Consider the following 24,968-nt stretch of genomic DNA (forward strand, 5'->3'; position numbering starts at 1 on the left):
TGGAATTCAAATTCTGTTATATCAGTGGTACTTGTTACTTATATTATCTTGAGCTTTCAAAGGCTTTTACAGAAGTAATATTATCCATTGTACACTATCCTTTTAAAGCCCATCTACAGATATTCAGAGGTAAGTAGAAAAGAAATATTGTGAGAAATGATGAAAATGAAAAACCAGTGAGAATATTTATAAAACAACATTGGTTTTTATATATGAATAACTTGATATATTAGAAAAATTTCTTTAAAATGCCCTGCAAATAATCAGTTGTTTTTAAGTAAGCTTGATGCCTTAGAACTACCAACTTATATCTGTTATTTTATAAAAGGCTTCACTTCATAGAGTTGCAAATATGGGATTTCAAAAGTGAATTTTGATATAAAGCAAGCATTATTACAGTGTTCATAAATATTTAGGATTTTAAATGGAAATTTAAGATGATATATTTTGGTCTACTTTTTAAGAACTATGATATATATATATAATATATTACATATTTACCACATTTATATTTTTCTTTTCAAATTAAAACCAATATGTTAAGTGTAGTTAAATCTGAAAATTCATATTTCAGAATCTTAAAATGTAAAGTATCTAAATAGAGTTATGAAAAGAAATAATGAGTTTTAATAATCTGACAAAGTTATTTTAATTTTATTTGTCCCTGTTCCCAAAGGTCATTAAAACGCTTAAAAGATCAAAATCCTTTATTTTTAATCTCGTCAACTGTAAATGTTTAAAGAGAAATTTAAAAATTATTTAAAAAGTATCTCTGACAATGTTTTAACAAGAATGTTGGTGTAATGTGCTCTTTTGCCTCTGTTTAATGCCATGTGTCAATTATTTACAGATCCTGTGGTATTGTGGAAATTCCCAGAGGACTTTGGCGACCAGGTTGGAACCACATAATTTTTTTAAAAAACGTTTATAATTGGAGTACTATGGTTATTACTGCTGTTACTGCAGCAACTACTACTACACATGAATTGCTATCAATATTTTCTCTTCACCAGTTGTGAGGAAAAAATCACCATGTGTGCAGAATGTATATGGAAAATCTTTTAAAGTTACCAAGTAGATGGGTGATGAGGAAGCCTTTATGTTAAAACTAGTAAGAACTGAATGTTTACAGTTTCAGCATATTCTTACACTCTTTTAATCTATCAATGGACCATATTTGGAAACATTTAAAAATTTTTCCCATCAAAAAACCTTGACAATACCATACTTTGTTGAATTACCCTCCTATTATTTCTGTCTACTTGAAGTAGTAACTGCTGTAAATAAGTGGTTAGTTCTCTCCTTTTACAGTGATGTCTGAATCATTTACATATATGTTGAATTGATGATATTTTCTTATTTTTATGTAATTCTTATCTGTAGCTTTACTTTCTTAAAAGAAAATGAGACTTCAGAATGAAGTTTGTATTTTGTATTTTATTATTTGTATTTTATTTATTCCATTTGTATTTTGCATTATAGCCTTTTATAGTTCCTTAAGTATTTAGTATGACCAAAATTATGAGTTATTTTGACATATATGTAAATAGAAAAATCTTTAAAATTTTATATTATAGATTTATCATTTTGAAATAAATTATATAATACATAGTTGAAATACAGATTTCAGTTTTTATGGAAATCTGATGAACATATTTTTATTTTTTTGCCTGCAAAGAAATGGTATAAAACACTCTTGTCACTGTTAAAATTAAAAAATTTACTAGTATAAGCTTAACCATAAGTTCACAGATACGATTCTTAAAATTCTCCTAATTTATAAAATTGAAAGCTGACAAAAGTATTTGTTTAAAGCAGTTCATTCAGAAATAAGTATACAGAAAAATATTTGTTTAAAACAGTTCTTTCAGAAATAAGTATACTGAAAGTGATTTTGATATGTGAAAGGATAACTTTCTACTTATGAAAATCTATATGTAAGACTAGGAAGTTACACTGAAAAAAATCAGTAAATGGGCGTTTTTTTAAAAGATTTATTTATTTGTCAGAGAGAGACTGAGCACAAACGGGGGGAACAGCAGGCAGAGGGAGAGCTCCTGCTACTGAATAAGGAGCCCAATATGGGACTCGATCCCAGGACACTGGGATCATCACCTGAGCCAAAGACAGACGCTTAACTGACTGAGCCACCCAGGCGTCCCAGTAAATGTGCATGTTAACTATTAATTCAATCTAATGCAATCCTTGACTATTTTTCACATAAAAAGACGGGTATGCACTCTTAATTTGTTTTTAGCTCTTTAGAGAAAGAATAGATTTATAAGTATCTTAAGTATGCAAAAGAGGTCCCTACAGTGAAGATATGATTTGGATATATGATGTATAATTGGGTTTATTTTAAAGTAATGTATAGTTAGGTTAGAGCCTTATTGACTCATTTTAGCATTTTGAAATACTCTTCTTCTCTTGGTATTCTCGATTCTTTCTTGTCCACTGACCCAAGAACAAACCTCCCGTCCAGGTCATGTTTTCTGTTGTGTTTTATTTTCTACTTCTTAAACTGCCCCTGAGAATTCCTAGGAAATTTGAAGACTCCTCACTTTGGGTTCATGTAGGGGCATCAGGTACTTGTTGAGTTCAGCTACAGGAAATTTTTCAGCGAGACTATTGCTGTCCCTCTCTGTGACTGATAAACTGGTGATGGGGATTTTTTAGTTGGGACTGAAATGTTGTTTTGTTTTCCAAATTTGTGAGGCCAGTAGAACATTAATAAGCCTTTGTAAAATGTAAAAGTAGTTAACTGGGTAATGGTGATGAATGTTTAGAATTCTAGTTCATAGCAATTCTTATACACTTTTTTGAAGGTTAGGATTGAAAGGAGCTTTAGATACCATTTTGTCTAAACACTTCACATTATATCTGAAGAAACCAAACTTCATATGGGAATCTAGCCAAGGGCCTTGAAGAATGGTTTTGCTGTATGCTTTCTGGTGAATATTCTGAATACTACAGATGATTTAGGTACTCTGTGTATATTTCTCATCTTTCTTAGCACTTACTAGTATACTGTCTACTTCTTGCTAAACAGCCTTTTCACTGGATCTGATACTTGCTTCAGTAATAATAATTATTAATAAGCTCTTTGTTTAGCTCTTACCATGCACTGGGCAGTATGCTATGTACTTTATGTGCATAATTCATTTTATCTTCAAACTCACCCGGTACTGCTAGGAGATAGAATCATGCCCCAGAGTGAGGGTTAAGAAACTTATCTGAGATCACATTGCTTATCAGAGGCAGAGCTAAGATTTGAAGGCAAGTTTGTCTAACTCAAAACCATGTGCTATTAGCAATGAAGCTATATTCTTTCTGCTTGGAATGCTGACCCAGATCCTACTCACTTATTTTATTTTAGCTCTTGTAAAAATAGTTTATCAGAACGGTTCTTTTCCCCTCATTATCTTTATAATTTGAAATCATTGTGTTATTTAATCCAAAGAAATAGTATCAATTCATTACCCTTTGGTTCTACTACATGGAGTTGTTGGTTCATCATAGTTGTTGATTTGTTACAGGCTCCTCGAGTATGTCTTCTTTAGTTGGTAGAACCAGTGGGATAGTTCAAAGTCACATTTCAGGGGCTGTAGATTGATTTTTTTGGGGGGGTACAGTGGAGAATTTTGTATAGGGAAGTAGGAAATGAAACTGTAAATGTAAATGGAGCCAGGTCTGGGTAACATTAAAGGCCTTGCTAAAGAGTTGGTCCTTCAGATGAACTTGAGGAGAGTGTGCTATAGCAAAATAAGTATGTTAGGAAGGTTAGTCGGGAAGAGATTTCCCTATGGATTGGTTGTGGGATAAACCGGAAACACGGAAATTAGTTGGCTATTTTAGCAGTTCAGCGGAGGGCAGCAGAAGGAACTGAAAGGGTTGGTTACATTAGGAGTGAAAACGAAGATGAGTGTAAGGGGGAAGGAGGAAAGAGGTTGCATGCAGGGGTGCTCTGTGGGGTATGGGGTAGAGAGGAATAGTGACAAGAGGATGAATTTGCTTTTTGTCCCTCCAAGAAATGTCGAATTATCTTTGTGTAAGTGGTGGATGGGACTTCGGGGATTGGAGAAGAATGGAGACGTGTTTACAAGCCTGAGGAAATACAAAGCTGTGAGCAAATTTGAGGATTGCTAAATAGACTGAATTGATGTCAGATTTATGTTTTGTAAATATATTGAGGGCTCTGGCTGAGAAGATAAACGCAGACCAAGTCTTCCCATCCATGCCACTGATACTAGCAGTATTCCTTCATACATCTGTGAGAGGTTCACAGCTTCTGTATAAAAAGAGTAATTTTGTTTCTTTTTGCTGCTATCAAGGTAATCTCTCCATTGCCCTTAGTTCTCTTTTGTTCACATTTATACTTAATGGCTTCAGGCTCTTTTTCAGAATGCTTAATTCCCCCCCTCCCCCACTCTCTGCTTGTCATATTCATGGTTCATGTTTCTATAGCTTTACTGCTTGCATATAGCAGGCCCTCTTCGGGCAATGGTTAGTCTGTGTTTCTTGAGTGAGAGGAGTCAATCTTTGTGAGAAAAATACACTTTTAGAGAGGGGTCAGAAATAAAATCTTATAAATGCTGGCATCAAAGAGGTAAGTGTTTGAATACTAACTCTGTATTTATAGATTGTGTGAAGTGTTGCTTTAGATAAGGACTTAATCTCTCTCAGTTACTCATTTGCAAAAGGGGACTGATTTTACTGATCTGACAGAATTACGGGGTAAGCATGAAATGATGTGAAGTCTGTAAAGCGCTTAGCACCACGCCTGGCATGTGGAAAACACTCCATAAGTGTGAACCAGTAGTTTTGTTGAAGTATTGCAAGGCCAGGAATGTTTATTAACTTACGATGAGGCATAGATAAAACTGCTTTATATAGAATATCGTTTTTGTAGGTGAATAACAAGTTTGAGAATTTTACTGCTTATAGACCTTCAGGAAGATTTATAATTTAATAGCATAAGAAGTACTAATATGTAGAAATTCTTCTGTCATGTGTGCTTTCTGTGCCATTAGTTGATGAATGACTACAGTGGATATCTGCTGTTTAACTGGCAAAACTGTTACTTTTTAGTTTGTCATTTTTATGAGAATCTTAAACCATGTTTAAGATTTCTTTTTATCAGCATGGCTATCAGCAGAAGTCATAGGACCATGGAACCATGATCTTTTAGTAATGGCCAAGACATCAGAAATCATTAAGACCATTTGGATAGGAAAGAAGATTATGAAGAGTTGACCCCAGCTCATATGTCCTATTTACCTTCAGTCTTGCAGTGCTTTTCCTATTTTCACACAAACTGCAGGCCTTTCATGCTTCTGGGCCATTTCATATGCCTCAGATGCCCTTTTCCTTTTTCTCTGATGTACTTTCTCCATAATGCAAATAAAATGTTTTATCTGCTGTGGTATTTTGAGGTATTCCTCTTTTGTGATTCAGACTCATTTTTGTATTAGTATGCCTGCCCTGTTACCTGAGTAACCGGGGTTGGTTGTTCTGGTGTGTCTTATTTCAGTGGATGCTCCTACTTAAGCCCCTTTCCAAGCCAAGGACTCTGTGTTTATTTTTTACTTCTCTTTCCCCCACTCAGCTGCTCCCAGTCTGTCCTCAGACCCTATTCTTGTGCCTCTTTTATGTCTTGTCAGTCTCTCCACTTCTCTTTATTTCTAGGGTCCTTTCCTTAATTTGTATCTTCCTAACTCTTCTGTTTTTGTGCCTATTTAATTTACCCTCCACAGTGTAGCTAGAATGATCTCTCTAAGAAACAAATACCACTTCTCCTATCACTACTGTCATTGGTTCCTTACAGTGTGCCAGGCACTGTCTAGGTGCTTTGCCTGTGTGAGCTTGCTGAATCCTAATAATGCCTCTAAAAGTGAAGGGACTACTACAGTTCCCATTTTACAGATGAAGAGACAGAACTACAAAGTACTTAATTTACATGGCAAAGGTCACACAATTAGTAAGTAGTAAAGCCATTATTCCAAGCCAGACGCTGACTCCAGAACCCATAATCCTGAAGACTCGTGCAAACTCGCTGCTCCCCATTGATGCCTTCAGGATAAGGTTCACCTTCTCAATGTGATCAGGTTCCTTGTTTCACATCTTTTGTTTACATCTTTAGCCTCCCATTTCTCTGTATCCCTTTACTTTCTCCATTTAAGAAATGGTCTGTATTTTATAGTGAACATTATTTTCTCTTCTGTACCATTTATTTATATTCTGTCTTTGAACATGTGTCTTTCTGTCTGAAATGCTAATCTCCTACTTGCACTCCTTTTTGCCTGTCTTTCTAGTCTTGGCTTAGGGGTCATTTCCTCCAAGAAACCTCTTCTTTTATGTCACAGGTCTAGATTGAATGCACCTCCTGGGAGTTCCCTTGGCATTTTATGCTTCCCATATTATGCCACTTATTAGATCTGTCATTTTCCTTACTTTCTATTTACCCCATTAGACTAAATGACTCTGAGGCTAGTATTAAAGAATAATTTTTAAAAGAAGATATAATCATGACTCTAATGCAAATGTAACATTTCATTTTTAAGTTTTTTTTAAACTCGTTATCTGATGAGGGTGTGAGTAAAATGTTGCATCCTATTCAAAGGAGAGCTCAAAGTAGCAGAATTGTATAGATAAATCAGGAATGCTGTAATAAATTTACAAATAGACGTAGAAGTGGCTTTATCCACACGGGGAGCGGTGAGGGAGGAGGGCAGTCAGTTGTCCCTCTATGAGACATGTCTGTGGACAAATATTATTTGTATTGCTACCATTTACAGAGTTGTAAAATAGCTTCAAGACAATGAAAGTCACAGAGCCCCTAGAAGAATGTGTTAGGCAATGGCTTTTTTCCCAATGAAAACAACCAGTAATCTTTTGGTTCAATTCAATCTTTTAAAAATTTTTCCTATAATCTTCTTCTTCCTCTTACAAGCATAAAAATTTCAAAGAAAGATTATTCTAGAAAACAAAACAAATCATGTTTCTAAGGGTTTGACCTGATTATTTACATGGGTGCAGCAAGAGAGTTAATTTAGGCTACAAGCCTCCGTGAATTTACTTTACCCACCTAGAACCATGCAGTGTAGAAAAATCGCCATGTCTACAAAATTAACTTTTTTCCAAGAAAGTTTTCTTTTCTTTTTTTTTTTTAAAGATTATTTATTTATTTATTTGACAGAGAGAGACACAGCTAGAGAGGGAACACAAGTACGGGGAGTGGGAGAGGGAGAAGCAGGTTTCCTGCTGTAGGGAGCCTCATGCGGGGCTCGATCTCAGGACCCTGGGATCGTGACCTGAGCCGAAGGCAGATGCTTAACGACTGAGCCACCCAGGCGCCCCCCCCAAGAAAGTTTTCATAAGGAATTTCAGATTAGATTTTTAGAAGCCTCTCTTACTTACTATCCCAAAGCTAGGAAACTAGGTCCAAGCAACTATCTTTCCCAGATTTTACATATGCTGCCTATAACTTTGGTTAATTCTTCTCAAGATTCACGAAATTTGCTAAGGTTCCTGGTCTATGAGGAAGGGACCCTCTTTAACACGTTTAAGTTTGGACCCTGTCAACCAGGCATCTGGCCACTTTTTCTGGGATGACTTTGTAGGCTCCATAAGTATAGCTAACCTTTGATCCTTAAAAGTGCCTTGGCATGGATGATTAAACAAGCATCTTTCTCAAAATGACACTTTAAGACCTTGGTTGTGCAATCAGTTTTCCAGTTATATAGTAGTAAAATGAAAGACTTATTGAATTTATGCAAAAAAATATTGCTTTGAAAAATGAAGGGACTTAAGAGTTTCTGAATTCAGGGAGGGAGGGAATCAAGTGAGAATAAGATGTGATTTAAAAGTATTTCAGTTTATAGAAGCAGAGTTTACTAAATTGTTGTAGGTTACAGACAGTGTAGGAAGAGGAGGGCTTCCTTATATGTCCAGAAAATAGATCATGAAAACAGCATCAATAATATTTTAAACAATAAAATTTTCCTCATTATTATTCAATACAAAGCAATTAATTATTGTTTTGCTGGATTTTGCCTTAACAGCCTCATGAAACTTTCTGCTTCTTGACTAAAATGAGTCTTGGAAGTTTGGCCTTAGTCCACTGGAATGGCCTGAAAATTATCTAAATGATGTCAGTTCCAAGGCCTGTTACCAGTAGTCTGTTCTTTGAAGTGTCAGTAGTTTGAAATACCTGATACAACCTTTTTCCAAGGCTTTGAGACTGACCTGTTTTGTTAAAAACACGAACTCTGGCCTGTAGCTTATAGCAGAGCCTTTAGGCAAGCATCAGAAATTAAACTAAGCTACTTATAGATGATAGAGGCTTAATGGTTATGGTTAATTTATTACCAATAATTTTCAAATGTGAAAGGTCTGGGGAGAATGGGCAAAATAGGTGAAGGGGATTAAGAGGTACAGACTTCCAGTTACAAGATAAATAAGTCACAGGGATGAAAAGTACAGGTGGGGAATATGGTCAGTAATATTGTAATAATGTATGGTGACAGATGGTAATTGCACTGATTATGGTGAGCATTGCATAATGTATCGAATTGTCAATACGCTATGTTGAATACCTGAAATGAATACAACATTGTATGTCAATTATACAGTTCGCTAAAAAGCCAAACCAAACCAAACAAAAACAAAAGAACAAAACCCAAAATCAAATGTGAAACGTCTGGTAAGGGTTCATAATAAAAATAAAATATGAAAAAGAAAATTCGATTGTTTCTGTTATATGAAAAAGATAATAAAGCCACTCAAAAAGGTTTTAGAGAAAATGTCTCAAAGAGCAAGGAGTAAGACTTTTTTCTTTCTTTCTTTTTCTTTCTTTCTTTCTTTCTTTCTTTCTTTCTTTCTTTCTTTCTTTCTTTCTTTCTTTCTTTCTTTCTTTCTTTCTTTCTTCTTTCTTTCTTTCTTTCTTTCTTTCTTTCTTCTCTTTCTTCTCTTTCTTCTCTTTCTTCTCTTTCTTTCTTTCTCCTTCCTTCCTTCCTTCCTTCCTTCCTTCCTTCCTTCCTTCTCTCTCTCTCTTTCTTTCTTTTCTTTCTTTCTGATTTTATTTATTTGACAGAGAGAGAACATAAAGCAGGGGGAGTGGCAGAGGGAGAGGGAGATCTCCCTCTCCCAGACCCTCAGATCGTGACACAAGCCGAAGGCAGACACTCAACCAACTGAGCCACCAGGCACCCAAGACTGTTTTCAAAGGAGTTAAAGTTATATCTGATTTATAAAAGTGGGTGAATAAAATTTGAGAAAATTTGAGGAAAAATCTTGAGATATAGCTTACAATAATCCTGAGACAAAATATAGCAAGAATATACCAAGAATATCAAGTAAAGAGATTGAGGATGTCTGGAGTAGGGCCTAGACAAATATATTTTTGTAGAACTTCATGGGTAAGTCTGATGGGCATACCCAGTGGAGAACCACTGGCCTAGAAGATGCCAGGGATTTAAAATAAAGAAGTAAAGGTTATGGCCAAGTAAATATTTTTTTAAAGATTTTATTTATTTATTTTAGAGAGAGAGAGAGAGAGAACAAGTGGGGGGAGGGGCAGAGGGAGAAGCAGGCTCCCCGCCGAGCAGGGAGCCCAATGTGGGACTCGATCCCAGGACCCTGGGATCATGACCTGAGCTGAAGACACTTAACCGACTGAGCCACCCAGGTGCCGCCAAGTAAACATTTTAAATAATAACTGAAATTATAACTGACATTATATTATTGTTGTCTAATATCATTGAGCAAAGTACTGCCAGGACTCTAATAAATACAGGAAAACCTAACAATTTCACAAGAGATTTTATCATTCTTTCTGGAGAGTAAAACATATTATGGACAGCAAGGGTATTGGTGTTTCTCTAGGGACTTCCTATACAGCATATGATTTCTGAAATATTCATATTCATAAAATTTACATATATACAAGTTCACCCTAGGGCAGGCTGAGCATCTCTTCTCATTTTCCAGCATTTTGTGTGCATCTCTTATAATAATAACATATCAAACAAACCAGATTATTTCTAGCATCTCATTTTATAAGGTAAGAGAACATATCTCTGTGCTTTTCAAGGAACCTCTAGGAAATCTCCAAGATAGTTTTAGTTATAAAAACATATCCTGGAAGTTTTTTACTTTTTCTACATTCAGAATCTGAGTTTGGGAAGGCAAAATTTAAAAAGTTGTTAGAAGATTGGAATGTTTGACTAAGATGGGATCCAAGAAGCAACACTTGGTTATTTGTTTAATCAAAGTGACAATGAAATATTTAAAATAAATATGGTCAGGAACACTATTGAATAGTTCTTTAATAAATGAACTTTTTTACTTTTTCTTCCCTTCAGTAATAAAAGACATAACAAAGAGGGCATGTTCTGCATGGAGCATTGGATATTATACACAAACAATGAATCATGGAACACTACATCAAAAACTAATGATGTAATGTATGGTGATTAACATTACATAATAAAAAAAAAAGACATAGTGAACTCAGGACTAAGTGCAGAAATTATTCTGTTAACCCACAGGATAACTTAACAGTCTCATGAAACCTTCTGCTTCTTGACTATAATGAGTCTTGGAAGTTTGGCCTTAGTCCACTGGAATGGCCTGAAAGTTATCTAAGTGATGTCAGTTCAGCTACCTCAGAGGCATACAGAGGTAAAAATAACTTTTTACATTGTAGGCAGATGCATTAATCAATAACCGAAGGAAACAAACCCATCAAAGTTGAGTGAATTTTAACAATTTTCATAGCTTCTTTTCAGAGTCAGGTATTATCAAAAAAGACAAACAAAAGTTACATATTAAGTTTTGTTTCATTGTGCCCTCTCATATTTAAAAACAAACTGACACTTTAAGACATATTTCAGAGATGCGCAAGGCCAAACTAATTTCATTATCATCATCACCATATTTATGTTGTTTTAACATGCAGTGCATCCATGATTGCTGTTGGCAAATGAATTCATATATCTGTTAAAAATTTTATTTTAATTTTCTAATGCAGTAAGTTTCAGTATTCAATTATATATGATTATATAAACAGTAGCTCTTCACTCCTCAATAACTTCCAAGAATACAGAGGTTAAAAAAAAAGCCCAAGAATTTCTGTTTTTAAGACAAACCTATTCTTTGAAAACAAAAGTATATACACAGTTGTATTTATCCAATGCTCTTGTTCCTAGTGTAGTCTTAACCACTCATTAATTACAACTTTTAACCTAAGTAACTAACTTCTGTTTCAAAGAAAAAGAAAAACTCTGAGGGGTGGATAACTGAGAACTTTCTGTCATGCACAAGCATTTTAGCAGATGACCAGACCTCATGAATACCCATAATACAACTTTCTGAAACCATACACATCCCATAAACATTTTTGTAAAGTGGAGAAAATTAGCATATTCATTAAAAAGACCCAAAGGCATAACCATTTTATAGCATACAAAAATAAGAAGCACATAGACTTAAATTATGCTTAGTAATCAATATTTTAGTATTCTATCTTGGAAATTACCTGGATATCCCATAGTTATACATTAATTTACTCGATTTAATATCAGTTTAATATTTTGGTAATCTAAGATTTTGGAAATTATGTTTAAGCAGGTATATAACAAAATGTAATTATGTTTAAGCAGATATGTAACAAAATATAATTACTTTTGAAATAAGTTTACCAGAATAATGATTCAGTTTAGTTAAATAGAAATTTACATTTTTTAAATAACCTTAAACATTGTATCATGTTAGCCTATTTGTTCAGTACACCTGCATAAGTTTAGGAAAAAAAGCCCAAGTAGAATAAATCTACCCTTGTATTATATTTAACACTGATAAATCAGAGAAGACAGCTATATTTATTAAACCAAAATGATAAACTTAGATGAGTATGCCCATCTACCTTAATTATGTGAATTTGAATTCTCTAAGAACTTTTTTTTTGAGGTTTAGCCCATTGGAAGTTTTGGAAGTTCAGTTTCCTTATTCTATAGGACTTTTAGGGATATTCACTTTATGTACATACCTCTCTATAAGCCATTCAGAACAGAGATCCTTTATTAAAAACATTTTTAAAGACTTTTTTAGAGCAGTTTTTATGGTTCATGACAAAATTGAGAGGGGGTGCAGAGATTTCCAGTATGCCCCCTGCTCCCTGACATGCACAGCCTCCCCCATTATCAGCATCACTCACCAGAATGGTGCATTCTTTTTACCAAGGATGAACATACATTGACATATCATAATGACCCAAAGTCTGTAGTTTACCTTAGGATTCATTCTTGGTGTTGTACATGCCGTGGGTTTAGACAAATGTATGACGACATATATTCATCATTATAATATCATACAGATATTGTACTGCCCTAAAAATTCTCTGTGCTCTGAGTATTCATCTCTCCCTGCCATTCCCACCCCTAGCAGCCACTCATCCTTTTGCTGTCTCCATGGTTTTGCATTGCCCAGAAAGTCATACAGTTGGAATCATAAAATATATAGCCTTTTCAGATTGGATTATTTCACTTAGTAATAGGTGTTTAAAGTTCCTTCATGTCTTCTCATGGCTTGATAGCTCATTTCTTTCAAGTGCTGAATAATTTTCCATTGTGTGTATGTACCACAATTTATTTATCTGTTCAGCTGCTGAAGGACATCTTGGTGTCCTTCCAGGTTTTGGCAGTGATGAATAAAGCTGCTATAAACATCTGTGCAAGAATTTTTTTAATTTATGAGACTTTATAATCTATTTTATTGATACTCTCCAGAGTTAGGGAAACATTTCACAATAATTCAATAAGGAAAGGCTTTCTGAATTATAGATGCAGTAGATTCACAAATACCAAAAATTTGGGTGGTATTTTTAGGTATAATGTATATAGTGAACAGACAATACTGATATGTAGGAAGTTGAAAAATAGATTGCTTAAAGTAATGCTGTATTTTGCAAGGCCTTTTTGCCTTTTTAGTTATGTTTTTGGTTGTTATAAGAGATGAAAAATTTTGCCAAATACTGAATAAATGAACTTAACCTAGGCAATTAGCATGTAGCTAAAACTGTCTTGAAATTATTTATATAATACTTTTTTATTTTGCAAGGTACTGGTCTGGCAACGTAAGGCTGTAAACAAAGCTGTATCATTCTTACTTTCTAGGAAGCTTACTAGGCAAAGGAAGATTGGGCTGGAATCGAAAGTGAACAAACTATCATTCTGTCTTCTACTTGACAGAAGACTAACTTGAGTGTATGACTTTAAGGAAATAATTTTTTTTCTCTGAATTTCATTTTTCTCCTCTATAAATGGGGGATGCAGGAGCAAATGGTTGTTTCATGTTTTTACAGTGTTCCCTTCTACATATAATTCCAACAGAAGGCTGGGTATTAATAAATGCCATAAAAGTTACTAACAATATAATGTAGGAATTCTGGGAAGGAAGACATCACACATTTAAACAAGCTTAAGAGTTGAATGGTTAGTGAGGAAGAGGAGGTAGTAAGTTTGACTAATTTTCTTGGTGGTGGCAATATGTAGTATACTTTTGGTAGCTTCTAGGATTAAAAGGCTTAAGGGGGGAAAACCATGTTTATATAGAATAGCAAGAAGCCACTTTAAGAGAAGATTGAAGACAGAAGCTAAAAGTTGATCTCTTATATAGCAAGAATTAGCAGAAATGGCAAGATGACAGATGTTACCTGAGTTATACACTACGCATTATTTTTTCTAATACTAGGTGAATAAAGATAAATATAAGAAGTTCCCAGCTCAGAAGGACCTCATATTCCAGTAGGGGAGACAAAATTAAATTAATCATAATACAATACTGTATGAGCTATGATACTGATGTACAGGCTCTGTGGTGGTTCAGCTGAGACTGCATCACAATTCTAAGTGGAAGGCTTAGCTTTGGACAGCAATGGTAAGATGTGCTTCCCTCTTTGAGAGTGGAACGAATGAAGAACAGATGGTAGGGGCTAGGTTGAAAAAAGACAGTATTCTAGGAAGACTCAGTTTCAGGAATGTTAAAGTCTTGATTGTCATTCCTACACTGGCATGACTTGAGAAAAAGGGGATAATGGGATGTGAGAGAGAGAAGTTTGTTCTAGATATTTTGCATAGGTCCTGTCTACATTATTGTTTCTTGCTTCACCAAGATTTGTTGTCAGTTGGTATATATGGAATAATGACAGTTGATCTGGTGTGCTGGAAGAGTATGAATTTTCATTGATTATTTTGGGATTGAGGGTTATCGGAGACCAGCTTTTAGGGTACCACTGAAGAGAAAGCGATTTACAGGTCTCTAAGCTGGCAGTAGAAGAGTATTTAGGAGGAGAATGTAGTTGTAGCATTGGTCCCATGTTTTGATTACATTCTGAGATTCCTTTGAAGATGCTGGTGCTTAGGAAGAGTGCATGGTAGGTGATCTTTAAACCTTATTCCTGACCACTGAGTATTTGCCTTAATTTGGTCCTTTTGTAAAGGATAAGAGTACAAGACACTGCCATATATGTATGTGTGTGTGTGTGTGTGTGTGTATGGTGTCACAGTATGGCACCCTAGTGTATTGGAAGACAGAACGGTGAACTTGTTTCATGATTTGACACTGAAGTAGAGTGATAGCGTGAGACTTTAGAATTTTATTTCTTGTATTAAATATCACAGACCTGTACCTCTGAAACAAATAATACATTATATGTTAAAAAAAAGAAAAGAAGATAGTAGGAAGGGAAAAATGAAGTGGGGGAAATCGGAGGGGAAGACGAACCATGAGAGACTATGGACTCTGAGAAACAAACTGAGGGTTCTAGAGGGGAGGGGGTGGGGGGATGGGTTAGCCTGGTGATGGGTATTAAAGAGGGCATGTACTGAATGGAGCACTGGATGTTATATGCAAACAATGAATCATGGAACACTACATCAAAAACTAATGATGTAATGTATGGTGATTAACATAACATATAATAAAATTAAAAAAATAAAATCATATAAAAATAAAAAAAGAAGACTTTATATATTTTTTATAGCATAGATTGGAGTTTGAATTTTGTCAGTTCTGTCCTTTGTTCCATGAAACAAGTATCCTCTGCAATGAATGACATGATAGTTACTTCACAGGATTCATTGTAGAGATTAAGGTCTATATGAAGCACTTGGGTAGGCATTCAGCAAGTGAGAGGACATGATCAAATATCCTTTACACCATGCCCCTGGCTTTTCCCAGGTCCCATTTCTTATTTTTGTGTGTGGCATTTCTGTTTTTACTCTCCATTTCCATTCTTTTTCTTCTTTCATTGACAGCCATTGTCAATATTAGATTGAAAATTAATTCTTCTTTGAAGGCTTCCCTGATCTCCAGTGCAACCTGTCTGTACTTCCATAGCCTCTTGAATATATTTCTGTATTCTACAGTTATATTTCCTTTTTGAATATTTCTATCTCCCCTACTTCATATGTGTGTGGATTTGTTTTTTGTTTTTTTTTAAGTTTCAAGGGGCAGAACTTTCTCATTTTTCAATTCCCACATCGCACGGTGGCTGGTACATAATAAGATCTGAATAAATGATTTTTGAATGACTAGATGAATGAGTGAGAAGCCAAGGGAAATTGAATAAACTCGTGATAGGTTATCTTAACCTTCTTAGAAAAACAGGAACAGGATAATCTAGGAGGAGTGGATTTCAGAGTGGTGTGGAGTATTACGTTTAGAAAGATTTCCAATTGGTGTTATCTAATAGGGATTCATCAAAATGTGAATGACAAGATACAGCTTAGCAGAGAGGTTAGGCAACACTAAGACTGTGTTCATGAGTTCCTGACTTGTGTGTTCCTTTTCTCTTTCTTTCTATAGAAGGATAAAACAATTAAAATTCAACATATGTTAACAAACTAGTATGCTAGGTGAGAAAAATGCATTTAGAAATGCTTTGAGAAGAGGGTACATATTACATAGTAATTTTAAATACAACAATAGTAAAAACTCCATTAATTAAGCAAATCTTTGTAGGAATTATCTGGAAACAGTTTAAATTACAGTTCTAAGAGTGAATAATAGTAAGAAACTATGTATTATACAGTAACAGAAGAACATTTTAAATCTTAACCCTTCAGCTATATCTTCATAGGTCTTTTATAACTGCAGGTAGCCAGCTAGTTGGCAGATTCCAAAACAAATATACTCAACACTGTCTACAATTTTCATGTTCAATGATGTCTAATGGTTGTTCTGCATGGTTTAGGAAGAATTGTCCTTTATTTAAAAAAAATCTTTTTACACATCCATCATTTCAAAAAACACAGGTGACCCTTGAACAACATGGGTTTGAACTGCACAGGTCCACTTTTTTGCAGATATTTTTCAGTAAATATAGTATAGTACTATCAATGTATTTCTTCCTCTTTCTTATGTTTTTTAAAAAGTTTCTTTTCTCTAGCTTACATTGTTGTAGGAATACAGTATATAATACATATGACATACAGAATATGTGTTAATTGACTGTTTATGTTATCAATAAGGCTTCCAGTCAATGGTAGTTTATTAGTAGTTAAGTTTTTGGGGGAGTCAAAAATTATATGTGGATTTTCAACTGCATGGGAGTTCAATGTGGGTCAACTGTATTTCTTCTCTTAATGATTTTAAGAGGATTTGGTCAGAACAATATATAAAGTCTTTATGATTTGCAATTGAGATAGACTGATAGCTGGACATTTTGTAACTTTGCTTCTTACATCAGTTATAAAGAAGATGTAAATTATTTGGAAATAATCTATTAAATCTTAATATATTCAAAATAAATGTTTAAATTTTGCAAATATATAAAAAATTAGAATTTTTTTGCTTGTTTGGACTTGATTATGTCGTATTTAATGATCAGTGGATCATATCAGACACACACAAAATAATCTAATTGTATTCTATGTTTTTCTAAATGGAAAGAATGAAATGTCTTGCACCAATTTTTGATGTGTGATGGCTAATTTTTATTTCACTGCCCCTATAAGCATGTATATTATATATAAATACATATTTCTAAGTCAAATTGATTTATTTTTTAATTAAATAAAATTTTATAAAGAGATATGGTTGATATAAGAGAATTATATCATGTCTGCATACTTTGTTTCATATGTCAGTATTTTATCGGTGTCCTATCTAAATAACCCTAAAATATCAATTACTTCTTACTAATTTGTGATGTAGATACAGCATTAGCTGTCTTGTGCATTCTTGTGTCTAAAGAAGAATCAGAATAAAACATTGTAGATAAGTGGCAAGCATGTGGGAAAGTACTTAAAATTAAATCTAAGAAAATCATCATAATTAGGTTTTTTTTCTCTTCCCACCTTTCTTTATATAGACAGGATTGTTTCTTTTGTAGATGCAGTGTTAGAAAGCTTGAGGCAAAATGAAATCACATTCTTATTTTACCTGCATGTTTATCTGATATTTTTCACTGTTTTAAAGTTTTAAAATTTTATTGTAACAGGGAAACTAATTTGGAAAAAATCGTGGTATTTTAGAAATTTTGGTTTATAGCTAAAATATTTATTGGGAAACAGAATTATGCAATCTAGCAAACTCCTATTGAAAAGAGTATACATTTTAGATAATAAAATGTGAGCCCCTGAAGAAAATGACCTTATTTTTCTGCTTAAAGGTGAACAAGTTTTATTTTAATGAGCTCTTAGAGATGAGGTTTTTATATTTATTTTGATGGCAGTGAAATTATTACATTCTAACTATGCAAATGATTCAGACCAGTTCTGACACATCAGGCATTACTCAGCAACCTACAGAAATTAAATAATAATAATAGATGATGCAGATTGAAAAAGATAAATGTGGTTTCACAAAAAATTGCTTTTTATTTTGTGCAATAATCATTTGATGAAATAAATTTGGAATCAGTTCTATAAGAGGTTTTAAATCTTTCAGAGAAAACAGTTGAAATAATTTTTTCAAAGTGACATAACATAGGCTGATGAATCAGAAGTAGTTCTTGGGAAGTCAGGAGAAGAAAAAAGTATTTAAATATAAGATAGAAGCATGAAAGTCTGCCAGTTCAAAATGTTACATTTCAAATTTTCTTTATTTTTAGTTGAAAAAGAACTTAAGATTAGGTAACTATGAAACAAAACATGGAAACAAAAGTAACATTTTCAAATGTACTTGATGGAAAAATTAAAATTCTTCAAAAGTGACATAAAGTCAATATTAATTCACATGGAATATGTTATTTTGAAATAATCTTGCTTATTATAATTGTATACTGCTTTAAAAAATACCTTTGAGGGAAATTTCTTTTTTAGGAATTGGTATAAGTTGAGTGAGGCTTGTAGGTTACAAGAATCAGTAACTAACCATAAGTTGCCACCTTCTTTTTGTTTGGTTATTTCTATTTTCCCTCCCCATTTCAGTACATTATTAATAGATAAGCTCTAAAGTAATACTGCCAGGTTGTTTACTAATGTTGAAAACATAAGCCTAAAATACAATTGGGGAGAATAAGTAGATATAAAAACATTTTACTATTAAAATTTTGAAGTTTAAAAAATATTCTCTATTAGCTGAAAGTGTTGAACCTGATCAACATATGGTATGAGCTAGCCTCATCCCCACCCGTTCTTTTGTTATCTTGTTATTGTTGTAAGGCTTAATGACAGTTGTAAGCCATAGTTCTGGATGTGGGGGTTAGTCCACCCTGGGGAGAAGAGGAGGAAACAGCAGTGTGGATTATGGAAATATGGATTGATCTAAAAAGAGACCTCTTGTAAAAGAATGGGCTCAAAGAAAAGCTAGGAAAAACTGATGAAAAGATGATGGAATATGATGTGAAAATGATCATTTGAAATCTTTCCTTTCATTCCCAGCTGCTATGTTTTGGGGAAAAGGAATGCATTTGTATGTTAAGGGAGAGCTAAAAGAGTCCAGATGAATAGTACGACTTATTAGATATATTTTCATTTTGGGTAAGATTAATTATGTGCATTTTAATAGACTTTGCATATGTTAGGCTTTTTAAATCTTAAAGATGTAATGTTAGGTATGCTATTTCCTAGAAATGTTTCAAGTAGTACACTTGATTAATGATTGGCCTTTAAATAGATCGGATTTCAAAAATTAACTTGATGGTTGTTAAAAATTAAGTATTTTAACTAATTGTGATGATAAATGCTACATTAAAATATTAATTATTGCTTATTCTATAAATTATTATTCAAATACATAGTTACCAGTTTATTCATATGTGTTTTTTCTAGACAAGGGATAACATTGCAGTTTATCTCGGTAAGCTAGTACTAAATGGTAACACATATTTACCCTTAGCCTATTTGACCAGAAAAGACAACAATGCAGTCTAGTGGTCATTTTGGTGAATGCAGACATGAGGTCCATGTGGTTTTAACTAGTTTCTGATGTGCTTGTGTATAGTGAAAGAAAAATTGTTGCCTGATTCTAAAGTTTGGAAAAAGTTAGATTGGGAAAAAGCATGACAGCATAGAAAAAGGCATTAGGGAGAGGAACATATTTTGAAGGAAGAATGATGTTTTCAGTTTTGGATATGCCAGGTATTCTGGTAGGGATGTCTTCTAAGTAGGAGGAAACCTCTGACTGGAGTTTAGGAGAGGATGATGACATGGTTTTACATAGCTATTAAGTAGCTGACCTGGGTTCTGAACCTCTCATTTTTCGCTGGAGTGCCCAGATTTTCATCTACTGTGTCTAGCAATGAGACTGGATTCCCCATGGAGAAGTGAAGGCTAAAGACAGAAAGAACCCTGGGACCACCAAATGGAGAAAGCTTGTAGAGAAGGAATCATGAAGCAGCCTGAAAAGAAATGACAAAGATGGGAGGAGAGCTAGATAAAGTGGACACAGACAGCTCAGGAAGATACTTGTACGCAGGGGTGGTTTAGGGAGAAACCTGAGCTTCCTCAGATCATGGGGAGGATCACTTTCATCTTCTAATCCCAAGTGTCTCATGCATGGTAGATACTGAATAAATGTATATTATATGAATAAATGAAATGTGACACATTGTAGAAAAGTCAAATATGATAAAGACTGGAAAAAAAGGTTATTGGATGAAGAAATTAGAGATCACTGGTGGCACCAAGCTGAGAAGAATCAACAATGAGAAGTGATGGAGACTTGCTGAATTTACATCATACTTTAAAGAAAATTTTCAGTGAAAGAGAATTATTTTAGGTCTCCTTTTTAGCTGACCAAAGGTTGAATCTAACTTTGTGGAATTTATTTTAGTCTGCTTTTACAAATAAACCACTGCTGTTTTTATAATTATTCTTGGTCTCCACATATTCCAATACAATAATATATTGTAAGGAATATGTAGAAAGTATGAGATAATTTATTCAAGAGAATTATTACTTCTTAACTGAGAGAGTTTATCAAATGACAACATGTAGTTTCTGGTTTATTGAGCAAAATCCTTTACAAGAGATTCAGGAAATTGTGTTTTCTCTTTAAGGCCATTTATGCCAAAGTGGACTAGACTAGGAGTGATCAAAACTCATTGCTATTTGGTGAGGCCTGTTTGGTGGCTTTCTATGTGTGAAAAGAACCAGTGTTCACAGTTCAGTTTCTCATAGAAAGAGTTTTCTGCATTACAAGAACTAAAACCAAAATTGGCACCTTTACTTATAATCTCAGCAAGAGGCCAAGGATTACGTCAGCAGAGAGTGTGAACTAAATTTTTATTCCAAGAGGTGGATGTTCTATAATGGGTGTGGTAGGATAAGTTTGCAAAATAATTGCTCATGGTATTTCTATTTAGAATTTCAAGAAATATTCATTCAAAAAAAACCCCACTATGACTTCAAGTTTAATTGTAGCTTGACATATTAAAAATTATGGGCATGTACATTTTTTATAAAAGAAAAATCGTGGGTAATTTAAGATAACCTAAAAAATATATGTATAAAGTCAGAGCTCCAGGAGTCTTGATTTTTAGTCCTGCCTGTTGACTGTATCTGTTGTATATTAATTATAAGCACTTTAGTTCTTGCTTTAGATTGAAAGGGATAAAAATGTCTAGCAAACTTCATTGAATAGAATTGCTAAAGGTATAACTGAACCCAGGGTGTTCACTATCTGAGCTAGTTTTCCTTGTCCATCTGACCATCATATACAGACAGCTTTGACCTATCTACAAATCTTCATTCTTGAGCCTAAGATGAATAAATATTCTCTCAAGCCTAACTCCCTTTGTTATTATTAACGTTGTTTAACCTCATACTGCTTTTGTTACTCTAGTATGACTGACTTGTTCTGGTGTGGTCCTTGTTCTGCTATGTGACACATGATTTTGTTTCAGATTTTAAAGAATACGCTTCAAATTTAATTACTTGATATTTTATTCCTCTGTGAGAATCAACTTAAGCCCTCATTTATAAGTCTGTTATTTGAAAGGAGTTAGGTGTTAGTTTACTGTAAATCGGATATTCTCAGTAGTAATAAACAAGCATAGGCGTAAGCAGCATTTATTTTTTATTTTTTATTTTTTTGTATCAGAAGTTAATTTCAAGGGAATGGAACAACCTAGGGCAAGTAAGACTCACATTTGTAATTACATATTATCTCATGTTTCTCCTTGTGATTCCTTCATGTCTTGGTCCCTTTTATTTTTTTCATACACCAGGTTGAACTTTTGTTTTGAAATCTTGTATAATTTTAACTCTTCATAAATATGGGAAATATCTACCACATAGAGACCAAGTGGGCATCAAATTAGGTATCTGCTGATTATATGTTAGAACCTTCATGAAAACAAAGTGAAAAAAAAATACATAGGATGGAGAATAATGGTTAGAAGCTTTAGCCTATGAGTTTAAGTCCTGACTTTAACATTTGCTAGCTGTGTGACTTTGGACAAGTTACTTAGTCCCTTTGACTTCTTTTTGTTTTTTTCCACAAGGAAAAGGAAACAAAACAGAAGTTCTTGTAAGGACTAAATGAGGTAATAGATGTAAAGTGCTTAGGTCAGAACCTGGCATAGAGTAGGCTATTACTATTATTATTATTACTACTAGTACTACTATACGTGGGGCTTTGAACTCACGACCCTGAGATCAAGACCTGAGCTGAGGTCAAGTCAGACACTGAACCAACTCAGCTACCCATGCACCCCAGCAATGATTTTATTTTATATATATATATATATATGAAAGTAATGAAATAAGAAAACATGCACACTCATAAATCACATTTCCTTGAACTGTCTACCAAGGCAAATTTATTCTTATGATGCTAAAAACAGTGTAATTTAATATGAGTTCAACAAATTTTCTTCAGAGTATGAGTGATGTGCCAGGCACTGGTTAGGCATGAGAGGAACTCCAAAGTTGAATAAGCCCCAAAAGATTTTAGAGATCCATTTGTTTCCATTTATTATGCCAATTGTAACTACTAAGACTTTCTGGCTTGCTACTAACTTCATTGATCTCTGGTTACTGATGAATGACATATGTAGATTATAATATTAGAAGTGGTTAAACGCTCTATAACCTATATCTTGAAATAAGTCATTAGGAGAGCAAAGACATGGTATATTTTCATCATTGTATGAGAAAATTTGCTGATTTTATAACCTGGGGATATTATGATGGGAGTATTTGTTGAGGGGAGTATAAAAATATGAAAAATAACATTGATCTTTCATAATGTTGGAGAATAAAACAGTCATAGCTCTTATCCGTATGTTTTCATCAGTGCCATTCCTTTTCTTTGTCTTTAAGCTTGACTCTCTCTAGAGCACCAGTTTATCCAGCTACCTCCTGATGTCTCCATCTTTACTCCCATGTATATATCTTAATTTTGTGCCCTTCTCTACATTCCTGCTGCAACTGTTTTACTTCAGGCTACTGCCACTCACCTTGATTATTGCAGAAGCCTTCTGATTTCCCAGTCTTCAGTCTTGTCCTTTTTAAATTTATTCTACCTGGTATAGCCAGAGTGATCGCTCTAAAATTCAAGCCCAGTTGGGGCCCTCCTTTGCTTTAAACCCTTCAAAGCTTCCCTATTTCTCTTAGACAGGGTGAACCATGATTTATTGTTCAAACTGAGATACTTATTTATTAGGGGTTTTTTGACCGATAATTTATGTATGGAACAATGTAGGTCTCAAGTGTACAATGAAATGAGTTTTGACAGATGCATACACCTGTGTAACCCCCATTCCTTTAAAGATACAGACTTTTTAGCACTCCAGGAAGTTCCTTCTTGCTGCTTTCTGTTACTTACTGTGTCCCCTAACCCACCCCACAGCCCCAGGTTACCACTGTTCTGATTTCTATTACAATAAATTATAACTTGGATACCTTTTAGAGTAAAAGGGGGTGCTATTGATAATTTGCTGAGAAGATATATGTGAAGTGTTGTGGGCAAATCAGGAGGAATGGTTTCCTTACTCTGCATAAAGTCCAAACTTCTTAGGTAGCTTTTAAAGATCTTATGTATTCAGTCCCTTGCTTATTTTCAAGCTACACTCTCTTATCATTCTTCCAAACTTTGTACTTGTTCTTTCTCATTTCCAGACTTTTGTACATTTTCTTTCCTATGAGGGAATACCATTCTTATGTCTTCTCTACCTCCCTCTTCTCATGCGATAGGCTGGCCAATTTCTCATTCTCCCTTCATTTCTCTGCTTAGGATTTCTTCCCTTGGAACTTCCACTACACTCTTCCAGAAGCACCGCTCCTAAATTTGGTTTACATATCTGTCTTCTAGGCTTCCTGGTATTCTTCACTTTTCCTGCCAATGCTCTTATTACATTACAATGTGATTGTCTGTGACTGCTATTCACACATTAAATATTTGGTAAATAAACATATATAAACATATTGATAACTGATATAAATAAATTCACATTGAATTTGTCAATATATGAGTACTGGTTAGACTTTATACATTTTAAATAAATGGTCTTCATAGAACAGTTTGTATTTTATAATTGTGTACTTATAAGTTAATTCTTCCAAACAAAGCCTCCAAATAGTTAAATAGACAATCAGTTAAGATTTTTTCCAAACTTTTAAAATATACTATAATTTGCTTTTCTGCTAGATGATTTTACAGATTCCAAGGACTTTCAAGGCATAGAGAAATAGTAAATATACCATTGCTCCCAGAATATGATACTCATCTAATGGTATATTTTTCAAGCACTTTTAAAGTGTACAGTCCCTGATTTATGCTCTAAAACTAAAATTCTGTTCTTTAAAAGCATCAGACAAACGACAAGATTCCCATCTGATGTATCACAAGATTCACTGGGGAAAATTAGCAGTTCAGGCATAGTTCTGAACTAGGTTCAAGGCGGGACCAGAAAAACAGGATAATTATAATTTACTGCTCTGGAACATATCATATCTCTATTTGTCATCTGTAATACAAAAATCAGTTCTCTAATGTGTGACCTACACAGTGAATGGAGAATATGTCATGAATATCATGACAGAAGGATTATCTGCACATGGCCTAGGTATGAAGAATAACAGAAAAAATATGAATCAAGAGTCTGGTAGCCTGTGACTGAGGAAAAATATAAAATAAAGATTAACAGAGGACAAAAAGAGATAACACTATTACAGGGCAGTGAGAGAAAGAGAGGATATGTTTTCTAAGGGTACATTTAACAATATCTTTGCCAAGACGGTTGAAGGAAAGGCTTCATTTGAGATTGTAGAAGAAAGCAAGAGATGGTTTTATTCTTCAAGTTGGTCAGTACCTTACCTAGAATTGGTAATTAATCTTTATTTGGATTGATAAATAAGTACATGAAAAAAGAATTTTATTAGGAAATCCTCCTTAAATGAAAAATGTTGGCATGATTCTTTGAGGATCGTTTTAATTCAAGTAGCCAATATGACAGCCCAAAGTAAGCTCTCCTACACATGTTGGATCATGAGATACACATATGGTATAACCTTGCAGGG

At 34.0% G+C, this 24,968-nt stretch overlaps 1 protein-coding gene across 6 annotated transcripts in view; it reads left to right on the forward strand.

Moving 5' to 3' along the window:
* The window catches only part of DENND1B (DENN domain containing 1B), a 271,874-nt gene that overhangs the window by 62,708 nt on the left and 184,198 nt on the right, over positions 1-24,968 (forward strand). For all 6 annotated transcript variants that reach the window (XM_027611195.2, XM_027611198.2, XM_027611199.2 and 3 more), the window contains one exon: positions 851-894. In XM_027611195.2, the coding sequence (XP_027466996.1) occupies positions 851-894 (44 nt within the window). The remainder of the gene's footprint in view (positions 1-850; positions 895-24,968) is intronic.

The sequence above is a fragment of the Zalophus californianus genome, chromosome 10 (genome assembly GCF_009762305.2).
Source record: "Zalophus californianus isolate mZalCal1 chromosome 10, mZalCal1.pri.v2, whole genome shotgun sequence".
Lineage (NCBI taxonomy): Eukaryota > Metazoa > Chordata > Mammalia > Carnivora > Otariidae > Zalophus > Zalophus californianus.